A 19,235-nucleotide genomic window follows, 5' to 3' on the forward strand; every position below is an offset into this window, starting at 1 on the left:
TCAAAACAGAATATACACACTACCATGTTAATTGCTTGCACGTGTTCCTTTTGCATCACCGAATCTTCTTTATTGTACAAATGTTTTATGGTATAGAAACGTTCCAAAAATAAGAATAGATCATTTTTTTGTAACGTGAAATACTTTTGTTTCTGCTCTTTATAATTTTTGTATTTTCAGTGTTATTCTTGCATTGTCTTTTAGTGTAATTTTTGTTTAGTGTCGTTCAGTATTTTCTTGAATACTGACCATTTAGCTTTGCGAGGGAACACTGCTAATTCTTTTTGTTTTCTATTGTCTGCTCAGTGTGAATTTCGATTTGATTCATTTCAAAGCGGTATGTTTGATTTCAAGGATACTCAGGACATAAAGTTAAAATATCAATTTATTTCGAACAAAATTACATATAATTTCAATACATCAGATACTTAGGAGATATTAATAACCCGCAGCATCCACGCAGAAACACGGTATGGTCAGATTACAAAAGAAAATATCCCCACTGAGTATCTAAATGACAGCTTTGTAAAACACTTCACTTCCATCTGGAATGGTCTACTGAGGGATGTTATCCCTGAAAAGCCGCCAGTTGCTTCCTTCAAAAAGGGTGTTCAACAAATCCAACTCTAGGGAGAAAACCTACGTAAATGGTTGACTAGTGACACATCAAGCCCTAGATTTTTAGCAGCCTAGCACCAGGAATGTCTTCATCAAATAAATAAACACAAAAATTGTAGGGAAGTTTATTTACAACTGGCCACCAAAATGCCAATCCTATATTTTATATAAATATATATATTTAAAAAAACACTTATCCACTATATATTACATATTTATAAATATATTATGTAATATATATAAATATGTTATATAGTATTTATAAATATATTGTACAATATATATATATATATATATATATATATATATATATATATATATATATATATATATATATATATATATGTATATATAAATATATACTTCCCCGGCAAGTTGGTTCAACTCGGGGCTTCTCCTCTGATGGCTTCATGACAGCGTATTTGGTATGCCTCCCATCATTACCATCGTCACGTTTGTTACCATCATCACGAGTACTGGGAAGGATTGGTCGGAAAAGTTTCACCGTCAACGGTTGGGAGGTCATCCTCTTAGGCGAGAGTCATGGATTTTTCTTTTAAAGACTATTTTGGGCAATTGGGCTGGTGGTTTAGGATAGATACATACCAACTATCAAAGCTGTTGGAGTTGGATGGTCTTTATAGTGGTCTGAGAGTAGTTTAGAGAGAACAGTAGCCCTTCGTTTGATATGCGATCCAGGTAAGTGGTTCCAGCAAGCTTTCGGAACGATTTAGTTTCAAAAGCCACAAGTCGATGCTTGTAGGGTCCATTTCTCTGCTCCATACGTAGCAACCGAAATCACTGAAGCACGATAAAGTAGTATCTTCAGCGTTATAGACAGGTATTTATTTTTCCAAATAGAGCGCAGTGACTTGAAGCCCAAGTAGGCAAGAGCCAGGCGTTGATTCCTGTCTTTTGAGTAGTCATTTGAGAACGTCAGCACGCCCCTAATTAAACGAACTGACAGACCCATTCGACTCCGCCTTGAATAGTGATTTTGGTGTGAGGGGGATCTATCTCTGTATGCCATGCTACTCTCATCGTCTTGATCTTACTGGCATTCTTAATTCCAAAGGAACTAGCTGCGTCGCCGAGTGTTTGTACTGGCTCGGACAACAATTGATAACAACCTTAAAATTAGGGTAAAAATTACACAGCAAATATATTCAAAAAAATTGAGAGGCCCATTTTAATTGACAGTTCCCTCCTTAGATAGACTTTAATTCTATGGTATGTGATATTAATATCTACACTAGATATGGTAATATCTCATGACACATTTAGCTCCCAAAATATTGTGGAATTAAATTCTAGTGATAAGACTATGCGAAAGCGTCTCAACACTAATCCAAGCAAGAACAGGAATAAGCTCCCAAAATATTGATGTTTTTTTATTACACAACAAGTTTATAAGTGATGTTGGTAAAAACATCAGCTTTGGTTGGAGTCTTTAAATATGATCAATTCAGTTTGTGATAGGAATTTTACTACCCCTTTGGGGGTGTTACCTCTATATCATAGTATGTAGTAACGTGGTGGGGCCGTCAAGAGCCATGACTGTATCTAAGAACGAGTTTCTTTTTGAGATATGAATATAAGGAAAAAGGAATTTTTTCAGTTGTTTATACAAAACTGTTTAGTTAAAATAATTATTTGCATATACTGATATTTATTCCTTAAAGTTTTAACAATTTTATATCTATTACAGTGAAAAAGTGAAAACATTCAAAACACATTTTGTTTTCAATAAAGCGCATATTATGTTCTAGTCTTGAAAAGGCGTGGAGATTATCAGCCCCACTCGTGTTAATTTTGCTCGTTTTGAGTTTGACCCGGCTATTTACTGTAATTTATGTTTTGTTTTTTTAGTTTTATATATTTATTGATAGTGATTTGTGGTAGTTGGGCGTTTTGAAGATTATTTGACTTTATCTCTGCTCATTTGTGGCTTAATGGAGCTCTTTACTATTTTTTAAAACACACAAAGTTTTTTCAAAATGAATTTCAATTCGTTTTTTAATTACATAATCATTGAAAAAAATATTTTATTTCTTTTCGGGTTTTTTTCTACAAGAATCCACAGTTGTGCTTGCCACATTGAGGCTCGGTTAAACTTGCACATTTGCATCATTATTTAACAAGAATAACTTATAAACCAAGAAATCATGTTCCATAATAGTCAAAATCGAAAAAAAAATAATAGCCAATACTTTTACAATAAAGTGTAAAAGGAATACTCCAAATGTATCGCAGTTTCCATAACTTCAGAGAAGATGTTAAGCAGCATCACAAGTAATAAATACTGAACATATAAATTGTTGGGGTAATTTGTTTCGTGAAAAAGTGAAAACATTCAAAACGCATTTTGATTTCAATAAAGCGCAAATTATGTTCTTGTCTTGAAAAGGCGTGGGGGTCATCAGCCCCACTCATGTTAATTTTGCTAGTTTTGAGTTTAACTCGGCTATTTACTATAATTTATGTTCGTTTTGAGTTTTATTTATTTATTAATAGTGATTTGTGGTAGTTGGGCGTTTGGAAGATTATTGGACTTTATCTCTGCTCATTTGTGGCTAAATGGAGCTCTTTACTATTTTTTAAAACAAACAAAGTTTTTTTTAAAATGAATTTCAATTCGTTTTTTCAATATTGAATTTCAATATTTTATTTCTTTCTTTTTGACAAAAAAGCGCAGTTAGGCTTGCCACATTGAGGCTCGGTTAAACTTGTATATTTGCATCCTAATTTAACAAAAATAATTTATAAAAAACAAGAAATCATGCTCCGTAATAGTCAAAATTGAAAAAAAAAATAATAGCATATACTTTTACAATAAAATGTAAAAGGAATACTTCAGATATATCGCAGTTTCCATAGCTTCAGAGAAGAAGTTAAGCAGCATCACAAGTAATAATTACTGAACATATAAATTGTTGGGGTAATTTGTTTCGTGAAAAAGTGAAAACATTCAAAACGCATTTTGATTTCAATAAAGCGCAAATTATGTTCTGGTCTTGAAAAGGCGTGGGGGTCATCAGCCCCACTCATGTTAATTTTGCTAGTTTTGAGTTTAACTCGGCTATTTACTATAATTTATGTTCGTTTTGAGTTTTATTTGTTTATTAATAGTGATTTGTGGTAGTTGGGCGTTTGGAAGATTATTTGACTTTATCTCTGCTCATTTGTGGCTAAATGGAGCTCTTTACTATTTTTTAAAACAATTTTTTTTTTAAAATGAATTTCAATTCGTTTTTAATTACATAATCATGGAAAAAAATATTTTATTTCTTTTTTTTTGACAAAAAAGCGCAGTTTGGCTTGCCACATTGAGGCTCGGTTAAACTTGTATATTACATCCTAATTTAACAAAAATAATTTATAAAAAACAAGAAATCATGCTCCGTAATAGTCAAAATTGAAAAAAAAATAATAGCCAATACTTTTACAATAAAATGTAAAAGGAATACTTCAGATATATCGCAGTTTCCATAACTTCAGAGAAGATGTTAGGCAGCATCACAAGTAATAATTACTGAACCTATAAATTGTTGGGGTAATTTGTTTCGGTATAATGTCTGTTCAATGTGACAGTTTGACCTGCAGTAATGTCATTGTAGTTGTAATATTTATAAATCTCAAATACGGTTAACCAAAGCTATCAAGTAGTGCAAAGTTTCTTCCCTTATTTTACTAGGTCTTAAAATAAAAACTTTCTGAAAGTAAAGGCTTTCCATCAGGTGATCCAGATGTGTCATTTGAATAAAATTTGAAAGGCAGTATGTTACTAGGGTCTACTTTGTATTAGTGTCAATTTGAATCTTACATCGCAGAGCATTGAAAAGTAATTTGCAATTCGTAAAAGTGGGGCAATTTGAGTATACTTCCGAGAGCGAATTTAGGTATAATATATATTTTCAATATTTCAGGGTAAATCTTTACGTATTTTGATAAATAAACCTCCTGTTAAGATTCAACTGACCTTTTGAATAAAAGATACTGCGGGATGACTGTATACATAGCAGCATAGCAGTTTTAAATCCCATATGAAACTTTCAGAAGCTGACACACCAACATTTATTCATATACAGAAGTAGGAAGATAAAAAATTTGTCACAAAACAATGGAAATATCCATTGTTGAGATCGGGATTCGAAGGGATAGGGCTCCCATAAAGATCTATAGTAGGAGCAGCTATTTTTATTTCTGAACGTGCCTTTCCCATGGACAGAAATCACGTAAAATGTATGACAGCGAGTTACGTTATGCCCGTATGGATAATAACAAGATTAAAAGATGGTATTCCTTGATACGGTTTCATCGTTGAAAATGATAGCACAAGCAGTGGTGAAGGCGTAAATCAAAGCTTCTAACATAACCAATCGCTAGTAGAATACTTCACATTATATGCCTATTGAAAGCAACACTAAAGACAACGACTTGCCAGGGAAACTAGAAAGAATTGATAGCAAAAACGAAGCAGGTATGGGCATTGACCCTGCATAAGGTAAAATGTATGTACCGAAAATAGCCAGAAATGCTTACACAGTCAAGGTGGCGCAGAAAAGTTGTATTACAGTTTGTGGTTTCCAGCTAGTGCTGCTGATGGACATTATCTACCCTGTGTCATTTACAAAGGAGAAGGATATTTATGGGTCACGTGGATGCGTGATGGACTTTCTGGTGTCCTATGTGGCGCAACAAAATCATTCAGTATGCAGGATTAAATTTTTGAAAAGTGGTTCTATTCGTTTATTAATCAAGGAAAGAACATTGATGAAACAATGCCTATAAGTTTTGATGGGCATGGTTGTCATTTGACATACAATGTGACTCATGCAGCGAGAGAAGATGCAACCATTCTTCTTAGTCTGATAATTAGATTCTGGTGTTTTTCTCTATAAGAATCACCAGTGAAAGCACGGTATACAGAGACTTGTCTCATTTACATTCAACAAGCTTTGTTTCCAAGTTTTTTGAAGAAGATAATTAACCATCCAATTGAATCTGAACAGGTTATAGGTAGAGTCAAGGGTTTAGTTCTGTATCCAGTGAATTAAATGCTTTGAAGGGTGAAGCTATTGAATCAACAAAAATGCTTACTTGAATCGGCGAAGGCCTTTTTATTGCAGTATATTACTATTATTATAAATAATAAATCCAGCTGTTTTTTTCGAAATCCTAAGGAAAACTGAGAAATTCTATTACTAATACTCTGTAACCAGAAGAGACTCCTGCCTCATGCTCTAGCAACACTTTGAAGCTACAGGTCAAAATAACGAAAAGTATAAGCCACCATGAGAGATATTATTGCATTTGATGAGGTCGAAAAACAACCGAAAGAAGACAGAGAACAATGGAATACGAAAAATCCAAGAACAATTTCAGGAGATAACGAAAGAAAAGAAGAAAACGACGAAATTCCTACTGAAGAAAAAGAAGATATTCCTACTGAAGAAAACAAAGAAACTGGCGAAGCAAATACAAATACAGCACCAGTTCTCCACCTAAAATCTTAGTTAACTCGCAATCCTGAGCGATATTCTGTGAAGTTCGTGACTAAATGCAAGGGTAAAGGGAACTAGTATATTTTCCCAGATTCAAATGATATCAATTAGACTGATGAAGGTCAAATTTATAAAGTTATCACATTCCTTATTGTCATGGAAGAATATTTTAAGTCAAATTAATGAGGAAAAACACATTTTTTGCTTTTAACAGGCTAAGTAAAATAAATTTGCCTCGTCTTGGCAATTTAGTATTAACTGACCGAGGCTGTTTTTCTCCAATAGTTACAAATTAAAACTGCAATTATTTTTCATAAGATTATTATTGCAGGGTTTGTATTTTTGTTGAAGTTGCAGACAAATAATATTTTGCTTAAAGTACCTTCCGACAGCTTATTCTTCAATAAAGCTTTATTTACTTTACTGTAACATCCACAAGTTTAAGTTGTACAAACAGAAAAATTGAGAAATAGAAATGATTTTTTGTGAATATACCTACTCAAATAAACTGAGGAAGGGGCAACTTGGGTTACTAAAAGGTTAATAGTACATTTTTACAGAGAAAAATCACGCATACCCAAAGTAACCCTGGAATAATTTGGATATATTCTTACATGGGTTTGGATTATTAGTTTGACCCAATTGGGTTTAAAAAGAAATTAAGGTTCAGAAATAATCTAAGAGATTTTACGGACACAATATTTTACTATCACAAAATGAGAAAAATTTTAAATATGAAATGACAAAAAAGATGTGAGCGTCAGAAAATAGGAAAAAAAATGGTAGTTAATAGCCAAGATACTCCAACTCGCCCTATCCGACAGAAAACAAAAGTAATGATAATAATAATAGTAGCAAATAAATTTAGTCAACTATTCACCAAATGCTTTTTTCAAGTATGCAATTTTTTCTGGTCCAAACTGCTTTACAAGCTCAGGTGGCAAGTTGCTAAACTTTTCGGTGCCAATCACCTGAAATATTTGTCTTCTCTGTACTTTCTTGAATGATGGGAGCATCAAAAGCCGGTAAATTCTACAACAGATCATTGTTCAGCTTGTTTGAATCTGAAAGATCAACGCATTGTAATCGCCAAAAAAAATGATGAACAAGTGATAAGAAATAATTGTCTATGTATTCACCCATATAAAGTAAACGAAAAATCACTTGACCCTTGGCAAAAGTCAATGTGGTTTAGTGACTTTTTCATTGCACAGGATAGTCACAAACTTTTACAACAAAGCTGTATTTGCAGGATTTCTAATGAGTGTAATCATTTCTCTGTAATGCAAAACATCATTCATATATCTTTCAAAATACATTTCTGTGTAATGCGGAACATCACTACACCAGGCCTACAAAAATATAAAAGACAAAGGTTGAAAATATCCTAAGAGATTGGCGGAAGCTCTAATCTATAGCCTAAACTGCAAAACAGGCCTGCTGATTATGCTTCTACATTGTGGTAGCAGGAAACCGAGCTTCGCCTGATCCCTCGTACTGGTATATGATAGGTTCGTATACATGTGATTATTACTGTCGCTTGCCTTCTAACCGCGGATTTCGTTGTACTTCATTTTCACTTCCGATTCGTCATTAGGCTAGTTGTAGCATCTGTAAAAACTGTTCTTGGGATTAAATTCATTAAGCATCATCTTTACCTAAGGCATTTTTTCCATGTCTTTGGCTTTAGCTGTTCAGAATGGTCTTGTCCGGTTATATGATACAGGTTATTGGACAGACATTTCTTCAATTGATTTTTTATATGTACATGAATTTGATATTGATTGTCCTGGAATTCCTGACATATAATTGTTCATGTTGTCGTTCATCCAACGACGCATCCTTTTTAACAACAGTGAATTTGCGCATTTGGGGTCATCCTCCAAGCATATTACAAATTCAAAGATTCAAAAAATTAAGCAATTTAAAATTGACAACAAAAATGACAGTTTTTTCTATTTGTTTTAGTTGATTGACACTCTGTAAGCTCCAATCAGAACGATTGACTGAATAAATTCTTTTGCACTTTTTCCTGGTTATTCTGATTTATACAATCTAGCCATTGTTAGAACTCCAAAACCCAATAATCCCTCTCCTGATCTCAAAGGACCGTAGGTTCAAAATTCCTGGTGAACAGACGAATCTTTGTGACAGTCTTGACCTTACGAGATCGTTTTTATCAGTCAAAAATGCTAGTGTGCCAGCTTTCTGAACAAATTACTGATAAATGCTCAAGAATATATCATGCCTGTCCCCTGTTTGGCTTGCAAGTCCAGTGGATATTGTCTGTCATGAGTGAGCCAAAAAATCCCGGTCATCCCCACTGGGATTTTTTTTTCCCACTAATGCAGAAAACATTTGAATTACCTTTTCTCTATGCCTATCTACCTTAATTTCGCCCTATGATGGATGATAGACTTTCTATCAAACAGTTCGTGGTAACGAACTGTAGTAAGGAGCGACCCGGCTCAATAGTAACCAAAACTCTAAAAAATGGAATTTTGATACCAATAGCTACATCAAAAGAATCGCATTTTAATGCTGGTTTTAAATATATAAGTTTCATCAAGTTTAGTCTTACCCATCAAAAGTTACGAGCCTGAGAAAATTTGCGTTATTTTAGAAAATAGGGGGAAACGCCCCCTAAAAGTCATAGAATCTTAACGAAAATCACACCATCAGATTCAGCGTATCAGAGAACCCTACTGTAGAAGTTTCGAGCTCCTATCTACAAAAATGTGGAATTTTGCATTTTTTGCCAGAAGGCAGATCACGGATGCGTGTTTATTTGTTTTTTTGTTTTTTTGTTTTTTTGTTTTTTTTTTCTTTTCCCCAGGGGTGATCGTATCGACCCAGTTGTCCTAGAATGTTGCAAGAGGGCTCATTCTAACGGAAATGAAAAGTTCTAGTGCCCTTTTTAAGTGACCAAAAAAATTGGAGGGCACCTAGGCCCCCTCCCACGCTAATTATTTTCCCAAAGTCAACGGATCAAAATTCTGAGATAGCCATTTTATTCAGCGTAGTCAAAAAACCTTATAACTATGTCTTTGGGGACGACTTACTCCCCCACAGTCCCCGTGGGAGGGGCAACAAGTTACAAACTTTGACCTGTGCTTACATATTGTAATGGTTATTGGGAAGTATACAGGCGTTTTCAGGAGGATTTTTTTGGTTTGGGGGAGGGGTTGAGAAGAGGGGGATATGCTGGGGGAACTTTCCTTCGAGAATTTGTAATGGGAGAAGAAAATTTCCATGAAGGGAGAGCAGGATTTACTAGCATTATTAAAAAAAAAACAATTAAAAAATAAAACTGAAAAAGCTTTTTCAGCTGGAAGTAAGGAACAGCAATAAAACTTAAAACAAACAGAAATTATTACCCATATGAGGGGCTCACCTCCTTCTAATACCTCGCTCTTTACGCTAAAGTATTTTCGGTAATTTCAACTACTTATTCTACGGCTTTTGTGATTCAGGGGGTCATTCTTAATGAATTGGGATAAAATTTAAGCTTTCGTGTAAAGAGCGAGGTACTGACGATGGGGCGAATCCCCTCATATATGTAATAAAAACATGAGAATACAAAAGTTCTTTACGTAAGCTAATTTATAAGTTACGTAAATCTTTTACCAATAAAAAGATTCGTAAAAAATTAAAAGTTCTAGTTGCCTTTTTAATTAACCAAAAAATCGGGGGGCAACTAGGCTTCGTCCCCCGCTCTTTTTTTCTCAAAATCATTCGATCAAAATTATGAGAAAGCCATTGAGCCAAAAAAAAAATATGCAAATTTCGTTTTGATCATTCCTCTGCGGAGAGCCAAAATCAAAACATGCATTGATTCAAAAACGTTCAGAAATTAAATAAAAAAAACAAGTTTTTTCAACTGAAAGTAAGGAGTGACATCAAAACTTAAAACGCACAGAAATTACTTTGTATATGAAAGAGGCTGCTTCCTCATCAACGCCCCGCTCTTTACGCTAAAGTTTTTTTACTGTTTTAGAAAGAAGAATTGAGAGAAAGAGTCAAACTTTAGCGTAAAGAGCGGGGCGTTGATGAGGAAGCAGCCTCTTTCATATACAAAGTAATTTCTGTGCGTTTTAAGTTTTGATGTCACTCCTTACTTTCAGTTGAAAAAACTTGTTTTTTTTATTTATCAACAAATGAAACGACATGATTTTTATACAATTCTGAAAAACGTATATTCCAGCTTTGCCTCTCACTGAGACTATCTGTCTTGGCTTTACTCCAATTAAAGAATGAAAAAATATCTTCTGTAAATAAAACTGAAAAAAAAATGAAAAAATAAAAGAACTAAAAAACTAAAAAGAAAAACAAAAAAAATAAAAGAAAAACTAAAATAGAGAAAAAAACTAAAAGATAAAAAAAATAAAAGAAAAGACAGAAAAAAAGTAAAGAAAAAGAAAAAATAGAAAAAGAAAAATTAAAAAAAAAATAAAACAGGTAAAAAACTAAAAAGCAAAAAAACTAAAAAAAAGAAAAATAAAAAGATGAAACTAAAAAAAAGAAAAAACTATAAAAAAGAAAAACTAAAAACGAAAAAAAAATAAAAAAAGGAAAAGCTACATCAATAACTTCCAAAATGATTGGAATACATGACACTGAATTTATTGGCTTGAAAAAATCATCTTGTGGTGTTACATTATATGTACATTTTGTTATTGACAGTGGAACATGAAAAAATTTACTGTTATCACTGGCGCAGTGATAAAAGCGCAGTACGTAAAGAGTAATGCGCCTACAGATAAACTTTTAATCAAAAATTGTGACCCCAAAAGACCACTTTTCAATTTAGAGGAATTTAAATGTCAAAAATTTGAAGGGTACAACCGCCCCGAAGATGAAGTTGGGTTCTTCGCGCAGTGGATACCAAGGGACATACCTGACCATGCTAGCCGTATACAACACACTAAAAAATATGCTATATCATGAGATGCCGTTTGTGGATGTATGATTGTGAACTTTAAGTATTATCTTTTATGTAAATATGTGTATTTAAAAACGATTCAGTTGGATTATGTTTAAGCAATAAACATCTTTGAGCTTAACCAGTCTTTATTTTTAGAATAGTCATAGATCATAGGTTAAGCCCTACTCTATGTGTATCACCCCTCCACCAGTCAAACACAACACAGGAACAGGAATTTTCAGGTTTTTTTCTATATTTCGGGAGAATCTAACGTCACTACAGGGACACATTTCAGAAAGCCTGTTCCCAGAAGCCATCACCCTACTAGTTTCAAAGGTATGATAGATGAAAATATTGAAAAAAAATATCCTTTTTTTACAATTGTAGCATATGTGAAGGCCATTATTATCTCATCGATTCCTATGCGTCTAATGCAGTCAACTTCGAACAGGTGGAAATTGGAATAGATGAGGAAAATCTGAAAGGGATGAGTAAAAAAAAGTTAAATGAAATGAAATCAAGTAGAATGGAAAAAACACAGTTTTAGATTGGTCAAGTAAGAAAGTAGTGGAAGAAAGGGCACTCTTACCACCCCAAAAAAGGCTTAACATGTCAAGGAAGGTATAGGAAAGGGATGTACAGTACACTAGAAATGGATCAAGAAGAGCAAAATAAAACATCAAGAAAAGCAGTCCCCCTACAGAAATTCTTTATATTCTTTTAGAAATCAGAGAAAAAAATCATATAAAAGAAATAGGCCATACAAAAATTCATCATCGTTCTGGAAGAACTCCAGTTTATCAATTTATGCTAGATCTTATTACTGATGGCACTTATAAGAATGTTTTGGCTTTGATAATTGCAATAAATCTATTTTAATATATTAATTTGGTCTTAGATTTTCATTAGAACTGAGTTAAGGAGTAACAAAAAATTTAAACAGACCTTTTTATAATGGTCAGAGGTGTATGAACAGGGTTTTTTACTCAGAAATTTCATAAAAGCACTTTTAAGTACAATAATCTCAGCTAGTTGGTAAATTCTGAGTATTTTAGTTTATGATTGAGCATAACAAAAACTAATAAAAGCACTTTTTAGTACAACAAACTCAATTAGTTGGTAAATTCCGAATATTCTACTTGATGACAAAATATCAAAAAATTTAATAAAAGCACTTTGAGTGCAACAAACTGAACTAGTTGGTAAATTCCGAATGTTTTAGTTACCGACTGCATATCAAAAAAATTAACGAAAACACTTCCAGTACAACAAACTTGGCTAGTTGGTAAATTCCAAGTCTTTTAGTTGCTGACGGCACACCAAAAATTTTAATAAAAGCACTTTTGAGTACAACAAAATCAACTAGTTGGTAAATTCCAAGTGTTTTAGTTGCTGACTACAAAGCAGAAAATTTAAATACACTTTTGAATACTACAAACTCAGCTAGCTGGTAATTACTGACTCTTTTAGTTGTTGACTGAGCATCAAAAAATTTAATAAAAGCATTTTTGAGTACAAAAAATCCGCTAGTTGGTAAATTCCGAGTTTTTCAGTTGCCAAGTGTTAATAAAAAAAAACTAATAAAAGCACTTTAGAGTATAACAAACTCAATTAGTTGGTAAATTCCGAGTGTTTTGATTGCTGACTGAATATAAAACTGAACTACTTGGTAATTTTTGATTTACCAACTTCTGATTTTTGATGTGCAGTTGGCAACTAAAGCTTTCAGAATTTACTAACTAGTTCAGGTTGTTGCACTCAAGAGTGCTTGTAACTTCAGACAAGTTTGGATATTTTCCTCCCTGGGTCAAGTTGTTCCATTGTTGTCAATCCTTCCTGGCTCTGATGATAGACCGGATAACTGGACTAGCTTAAACTTGTCAACTAACATGCTTTTTGCATCGTGATGGGTAACTTCCTGGGAAGATATAATAAAACTGTGAACAGAAACTGGCTTTAAAACTTCATTGGATGCAGAAAAGTTCAAGCTTTCAGCAACTGCTTTCTACCAACTTCATCAAGGGTCACCTTCTGGCCAAGACAAAAGTTCTTGATCATTGTATCTTAGAACATTTTTCCATGTACATCTGCTATTCTTTCTGCAGATTTCCCAGAATAGTCAGACTCAATCATCTTCAGAGCCCATGTAATTTCTGCAACTGTTGTTTCATCCCATGCTATGCAAGCACCTAGGTGCATGGGCAGTTGTGCTGGTTTGTTGCTCTTCATGGAAGATACTGCCAAGAGATAAAGCTGATTTGGCATTAGCTTTATGGTAACATTCTTCTCATGTTCAGCTGTTCTGGTATTCTGCAGTAAAGTGTAGGAGCCTGTATGGCAGACAATCAATGTGTAGCAGAAAGAGTCATAGAAAGAGAACATATCTCCCGGAATGGCTCTACATTACTCTTTCATTTGATGCCCTGTTGCATCTTTCTCTTCCGCCAAAGTCTCCCAAAATTTGCCCTTTCCCATTCTAATTTAAACTGAAACTTCAAAACTAAACTTTAAAAAAAGAAAAGGAGTTAGTAGAAAAATATATAGGCTATTATCACAAATGTATTCAAATAAAGAAAGGAGGCACTAGAAAGTAGTCTAATAGTTCAAGAAAAGTATGTAAGCTAGAAATCGCGTGAAGAAACCTGGTTTTGATACTGCTTCCTTTGTATTTTGTACTTTGAGCCATTTTCTTCTTTTTTTTTCTCTGTGTGCAACAAAGTGACACCCACCTCCTAGCCTATTGACTCCAGAGGCAAAGGGGGTCACTCTTTTTCATGACTAGTCCATCAGCTCTATCCGGACAGTAATGCTGTAGCCTATGTAACAACAAGTTTTGTCTTTCTTAGACAAGCCAAAATAGGTTCCATGAATCTCAATCAAAAACAAAATACTGAAAACCATATACTCACAGGTATTGGTAGCCTTCAGAATACAGAGCTTTAGACCAAAGCAAGAAAAGAAACTTTGAGAGCCTTTATCAGTTTAAGGGACCAACAGGGATCCTCAATGAATTTGAGTGACTTTGTGGCAGCCCTGAGGACATGTCATCTCCATATGAATTAAACAAAGAACACAAGTATTTTTTTACCTGAAAGTAAGGAGTGACATTGAAACTTAAAATGAACAGAAACTATTCTGTATATGAAAAGGGCTGTCCCCTCCTTAATACCCTGCTCTTTACACTAAAGTGTTCTATTGTTTTAAACAGTAGAGTTGTGAGAAAGAGTCAAAATTTAAAACTTATCAACATTAAAACTTAGAACAAACAGAAATTATTCTGTATATGAAAGGGGTTGTCCCCTCCTCAACACCCTGCTCTCTACACTAAAGTATTTTATTGTTTTATAGAGAAAAGTTGTGAGAAATAGTCAAACTTTACTGTAAAGAGCAAGGCATTGAGGAGGGGACAGCCCCTTTCATGTATGGAATAATTTCTGTTCATTTTAGTTTTAATGTTGCTCTTTACTTTCCGTTAAAAAAACTTGTTTTTTATGTAATTTCTGAACATTTTTGAATTAATTTAGGTTTTGATTTTGGCTCAATATACATGAATAATTAAAACGAAATTTAAATATTAATTTTACTCTTTTTGGCTAGATGGCTTTCCTAAAGTTTTGATCAGACAGTTTGAGAGAAAAGGGGGCGGGAAAGGGGGCCTAGCTGCCCTCTAATTTTTTGGTCAGTTTAAAAGGCCACTAGAACTTTTCATTTTATTTACAAACATTTTTATTAGCAATGAATATATGCAACTTACAAAATAAACTTATGTAATGAACTTCTATATTCATATATTTTTATTATGTATATGAGGGGTTTGCTCCTCGTCAATACCTTGCTCTCTACACTAAAGTTTTATTTTGTTCCATTTTTTAAGAATGACCCCTTAATCACAAAGGCCATTTAATTATGATAAATAGCTCATTTGATACTGCTAAAACTACTTTAGCATAAGGAATGAGGTATTCAGGAAGGAACAAACCCCTCATATATGTAAAAATTTCTGTTTGTTATAAGTTTTAATGTTGCTCCTTACTTTCATTTGAAAAAACTTGTTTTTTCTATTTGATTTCTGAATGTTTTTAAGTTAATGCAGGTTTTGATTTTGGCTCAGTGTACAAGAATGATTAAAACGAAATTTGCATATTAATTTTACTTTTTCTGGCTAAATGTCTTTCTCAAAGTTTTGGTCAGACGATTTTGAGGAAAAGGGACAGGGGAGGGGGCCCAGTTGCCCTCCAGTTTTTTTGGTTACTTAAAAATTCCACTAGAGCTTTAATTTTATTTTAAGAATGTTTTTAATTAGTAATAAATTTACAAATTAACTTACAGAATAAATTTCCATACCTGTATATTTTTAATATGTATATGAGGGGTTTTCCCCCTTGTCAATACCTAGCTCTTTACACTACAGTTCGAATTTCGTTCCAATTCTTTAGGAATGACCCCCAAATCACAGAGCCTGTTTAATTAGAATAAATAACTCTTTTGAAATTACTAAAAATATTTTAGTGTGAATATTAAGTATTGAAAAGGGGACAAAACCTCTCATATACATAATGATTTCTCTTTGTTTTAAGCTTTAATGTTACTCGTTACTTTGTGTTGAAAAAAATTGTTTTTTTTTTTAATTTCTCACTTTTTTAAATAATGATGAAAAATCCAGTGCCCCTTCATGGAAATTCTCTTCCTTCATGATAAATTCCTCCATGGAAAGTTCCTCTCACATAACCCCCTCCTCACTACCAGAAAAAATCTCCCCTGAAGATGTCTGTATACTTCCCAATAACCAATACTATATGTAAACAATGGGCAAAGTTCATAACTTGCAGTGCTTCCCTTGGAGACTGTGGGGGATTAAGTTGTCCTCAAAGATTAGATTTTTTTACTTTGCTGAACAAAATGGCTATCTTGAAATTTTGATCTGATGACTTTGGGAAAAAATGCATGGGAGGAAACCTAGTTGCACTCCAATTTTTTTGGTCACTTAAAAAGGGCACTAAAACTTTTAATTTCTCTCAGAATGAGCCCTCTCACGACATTCTAGGACCACTGGAACAATATAATCACCCCTGAAAAAAAAAACAGATAAACAAATGAACACATATCTGCAATCTTTCTTCAGGCAAAAAAAATACAAAATTTCAGATTTTTGCAGATAGGAGCTTGAAACTTTCTGAAACCCTAAATCTGATGATGTGATTTTCATTAAGAATCTATGAGTTTTGGGAGGTGTTTCCCCCTTTTTTGAAAATGAGGCATTTTCTCAGGTTTGTAGCTTTTGATGAGTAAGACTAAATTTGATGAAACATATACTTAAAATCAGCATAAAAATATGATTCATTTGATGTATGCTTTGGTATCAAAATTCTGTTTTTTGGACTTTTGGTTACAATTGAGCTGGCTCACTCCTTACTAAGGGTTGTTACCACAAATGGCTTGATAATTGTTTGAGTTTTGTGACTATTATGAACAAGATGTCTATTTCAAATTCCAATCAAATATTTTTGGAGGGAGGGCAACTAAAATGGAAATAAGAGGGACTTGGGCTCTACAACCACTTTTCAATATCCCCCTCAATATTTACTGGAAGTTTCAGGCATTCTTAAAATATTGTAAATCCTCTTTTTTGATAAACTGGATGCACTAGTGCATTTTGATTTAGTATAACACATCCCTCAATATTCTCCAAAGTTTACCCTTAATGCCCTTAGGCTTTTGAATACACCCAGAATCCAATATTACCCCTTTAAATGATTGTAAATAGGGGGTTTTAACTGTTTTCAGCATCCCTCTCAACATTTCCTTGAAGTTTTACCTTACTATTCAGGATCAAACATGCTCTTTTCCATTAAAAATCTTCACATGTTAAGAGTAGGCAACTTGCATAACTTATAGCCTTTGCCCAGGAGGCTGGGGGGTGTCAACCCTGGAGGCATAGTTATTTGACCTATGAACTATTTTGAACAAAATAGTCACATCAAAATTTTGATATAACACATTTGGAGAAAAAAAGGGAATGGAGGGGTTGGTTGCCCTCAGATTGCTTATGACTTTTAAAAGATGCACTAAAACTTTCATTTTCTAACCAAATAATCCCTTCAAAGGTTTATGTAATCACCCCTTTCTTAAAAACATTATATGTTAACAATTATCAACTTGCATATCTTACAGCTCTTACTCTGTGGTTCAACTCCAAAAGCATATTTGTTTAATTTTTGTCCTATTTTGAAAAAAATAGCAATCTCAAAATTTTGATTGGATATATTTGGGCAGAAAAGGGTGCAGGGTAAGGGGTTGCCCTCCAATCACTTTTGATTTATGAAAAGAGAATAGAACTTTGTTTCCCACTGAATGAGCCTCCTTTAAAGTTTTTACTACCACCCCTTCCATAAAAACATTATATGTTAACAGTGGGCAGTTTGCAAAACTTACAGTCCTTGCCCTGCAGGTTAGGGGTGGAGGAAGGATTGTCAAACTTAAAGGCATTCTTATTTGATCTATAGACTATTCTGAATAATACAGCTGTCTCAAAATTTTGATTGAAAATATTTAGGAAAACAGGGCATGAGAAGGGATGGGCTGGTTGCCCTTAAATCACTTTTGGCTCTTAAAAAGAGAACTACAATTTCCAATTGAATGAGCTTTTTCTGAAGGTTATATAACCAACCCTTCAGGTGAAGCATCTCTAAAAAAAAATAAAATAATAATAAATCAATGAAACCTTAAGACTCTTTATTATACATAAACACTATGAAATTGTCACTGATACAATGCCCCCTCCCTCCTCTCAACATTTCCTTAAACTTTTGTCTTAATGCCATTACCCTCAATAATAGAAGCAATAATAATAGCACTAGTAGTAGTATGTAGTAGAAACACTACCACTACCCAGTGATAGTAATGTGGACATAGTGTCTATTGATTAGTTCAACATCCTCTGAAAGTTTTAACTTAGTGGTCTAATCTGTTGTTGAGATACAGCTGATACACCCTTTTGGCAACCTATATGGACACAGTAGTTCAATATTCACTGAATTCACAAATTAGTACCCTTAGTTTTTGTAGTAGTAGCAGTACAATCATCAGTAGCAATAGTAGCAGTAAAAGAAAATAGTAGTGGAATGCAAAAATTGCCTTTTGATCAGTTCAACATCCCTTATTATATGCTCTATAAGTTTCAACTTAATACTCTGATACATTCCTAAGATATTTCTGATAACTTATCCCCTTTTGACAACCAGTATATGCAAGCTGTGTTTTGATTTAATTGAAATACCACCTCAATATTTCATATAATTTTAACCTTTATACCCTTAGTCTTAGCAGTAGTAGCATGTAAAGATTGCATTATAGTCAATTGGTCATTCCCTGACATTTCTAACTGCATACCCTATGCCATTCCTGAGACTTACCATTATGACATCCTGCATGGAGATAGGCTAGTGTGTTTTCATTTAATTCAATACTCATTTGTAACATTCCCTAAAAGTTGCTTAGGCAGTGCTATTGTGCTGCCTGTGATTTAGCCTATAAGATCTTTAGAACCTTATAAATTGGGACTGAGCAAAAGTAGAGGCTCATAGCACATTTCTTTAGGCCTCATTTGAATTGAAGATATATTTTTTAAGGTTTTATTTTAATTACATAAAGATTGTTAAAGTTTAGCAAGGTTGGTGTTCTCTGGAGGAGACAGAGTAAGATGATTGCTTAACAATTTTTTCCCATGACATTACTAAGGCTATGGATGCATTCCTGAATGTTTTATTTACCTAACTCAACTACCCTAATTTCTAAGATTACAAAAAGCTACTAAGCTAGAATTTTACTGTACTTTAAGCTGTTCAACTTGTTTTCTTCAGGAGTAGTTGATTACTAAATAAATACAAAGCTTACCTCATGGAAGACAGTTAGCCTACTCTTTCTCATTACCACCCTCAAGACAGCTAATACTGTATCTCATCGCCTAAACAAGCCTGAACTAATAGCCCACCACTCATAAGTTAGTGTTACTACATTTTTACCATAACCTAAAAAACAACAAAATGACTCAAACAAAAGAAAAATAGGCTAGGCTACTCATTAAACCGTCTAATCACATGTATGATTTTCAAAAATGTTGACCAGTGTTTCTAAGTAAGGAAACAAAAAATCTGCTGGGGTAAAAATCATAAAAATCATGTTGAACTGAA

General features: G+C 33.5%; 1 protein-coding gene across 8 annotated transcripts in view; it reads right to left on the reverse strand.

The window, feature by feature from the left end:
• Positions 1-19,235, reverse strand: part of LOC136043068 (uncharacterized) — a 65,248-nt gene extending 46,013 nt beyond the window's left edge. For 2 of the 8 annotated variants that reach the window (XM_065727989.1, XM_065727984.1), the window contains exons 1-3: positions 19,123-19,219; positions 13,956-14,134; positions 7,003-7,186 (exon numbers count right to left, since the gene is read on the reverse strand). In XM_065727989.1, the coding sequence (XP_065584061.1) occupies positions 7,003-7,168 (166 nt within the window). In that variant the 5' untranslated portion in view covers positions 7,169-7,186; positions 13,956-14,134; positions 19,123-19,219. Of the gene's footprint in view, positions 1-7,002; positions 7,187-11,425; positions 11,525-13,955; positions 14,135-19,122 lie in introns of those variants that run through there. The other 6 variants (XM_065727986.1, XM_065727985.1, XM_065727992.1 and 3 more) reach the window with 6 other exon arrangements.

Source organism: Artemia franciscana, unplaced genomic scaffold (assembly GCF_032884065.1).
Source record: "Artemia franciscana unplaced genomic scaffold, ASM3288406v1 Scaffold_289, whole genome shotgun sequence".
Taxonomy (NCBI): Eukaryota; Metazoa; Arthropoda; class Branchiopoda; order Anostraca; family Artemiidae; genus Artemia; species Artemia franciscana.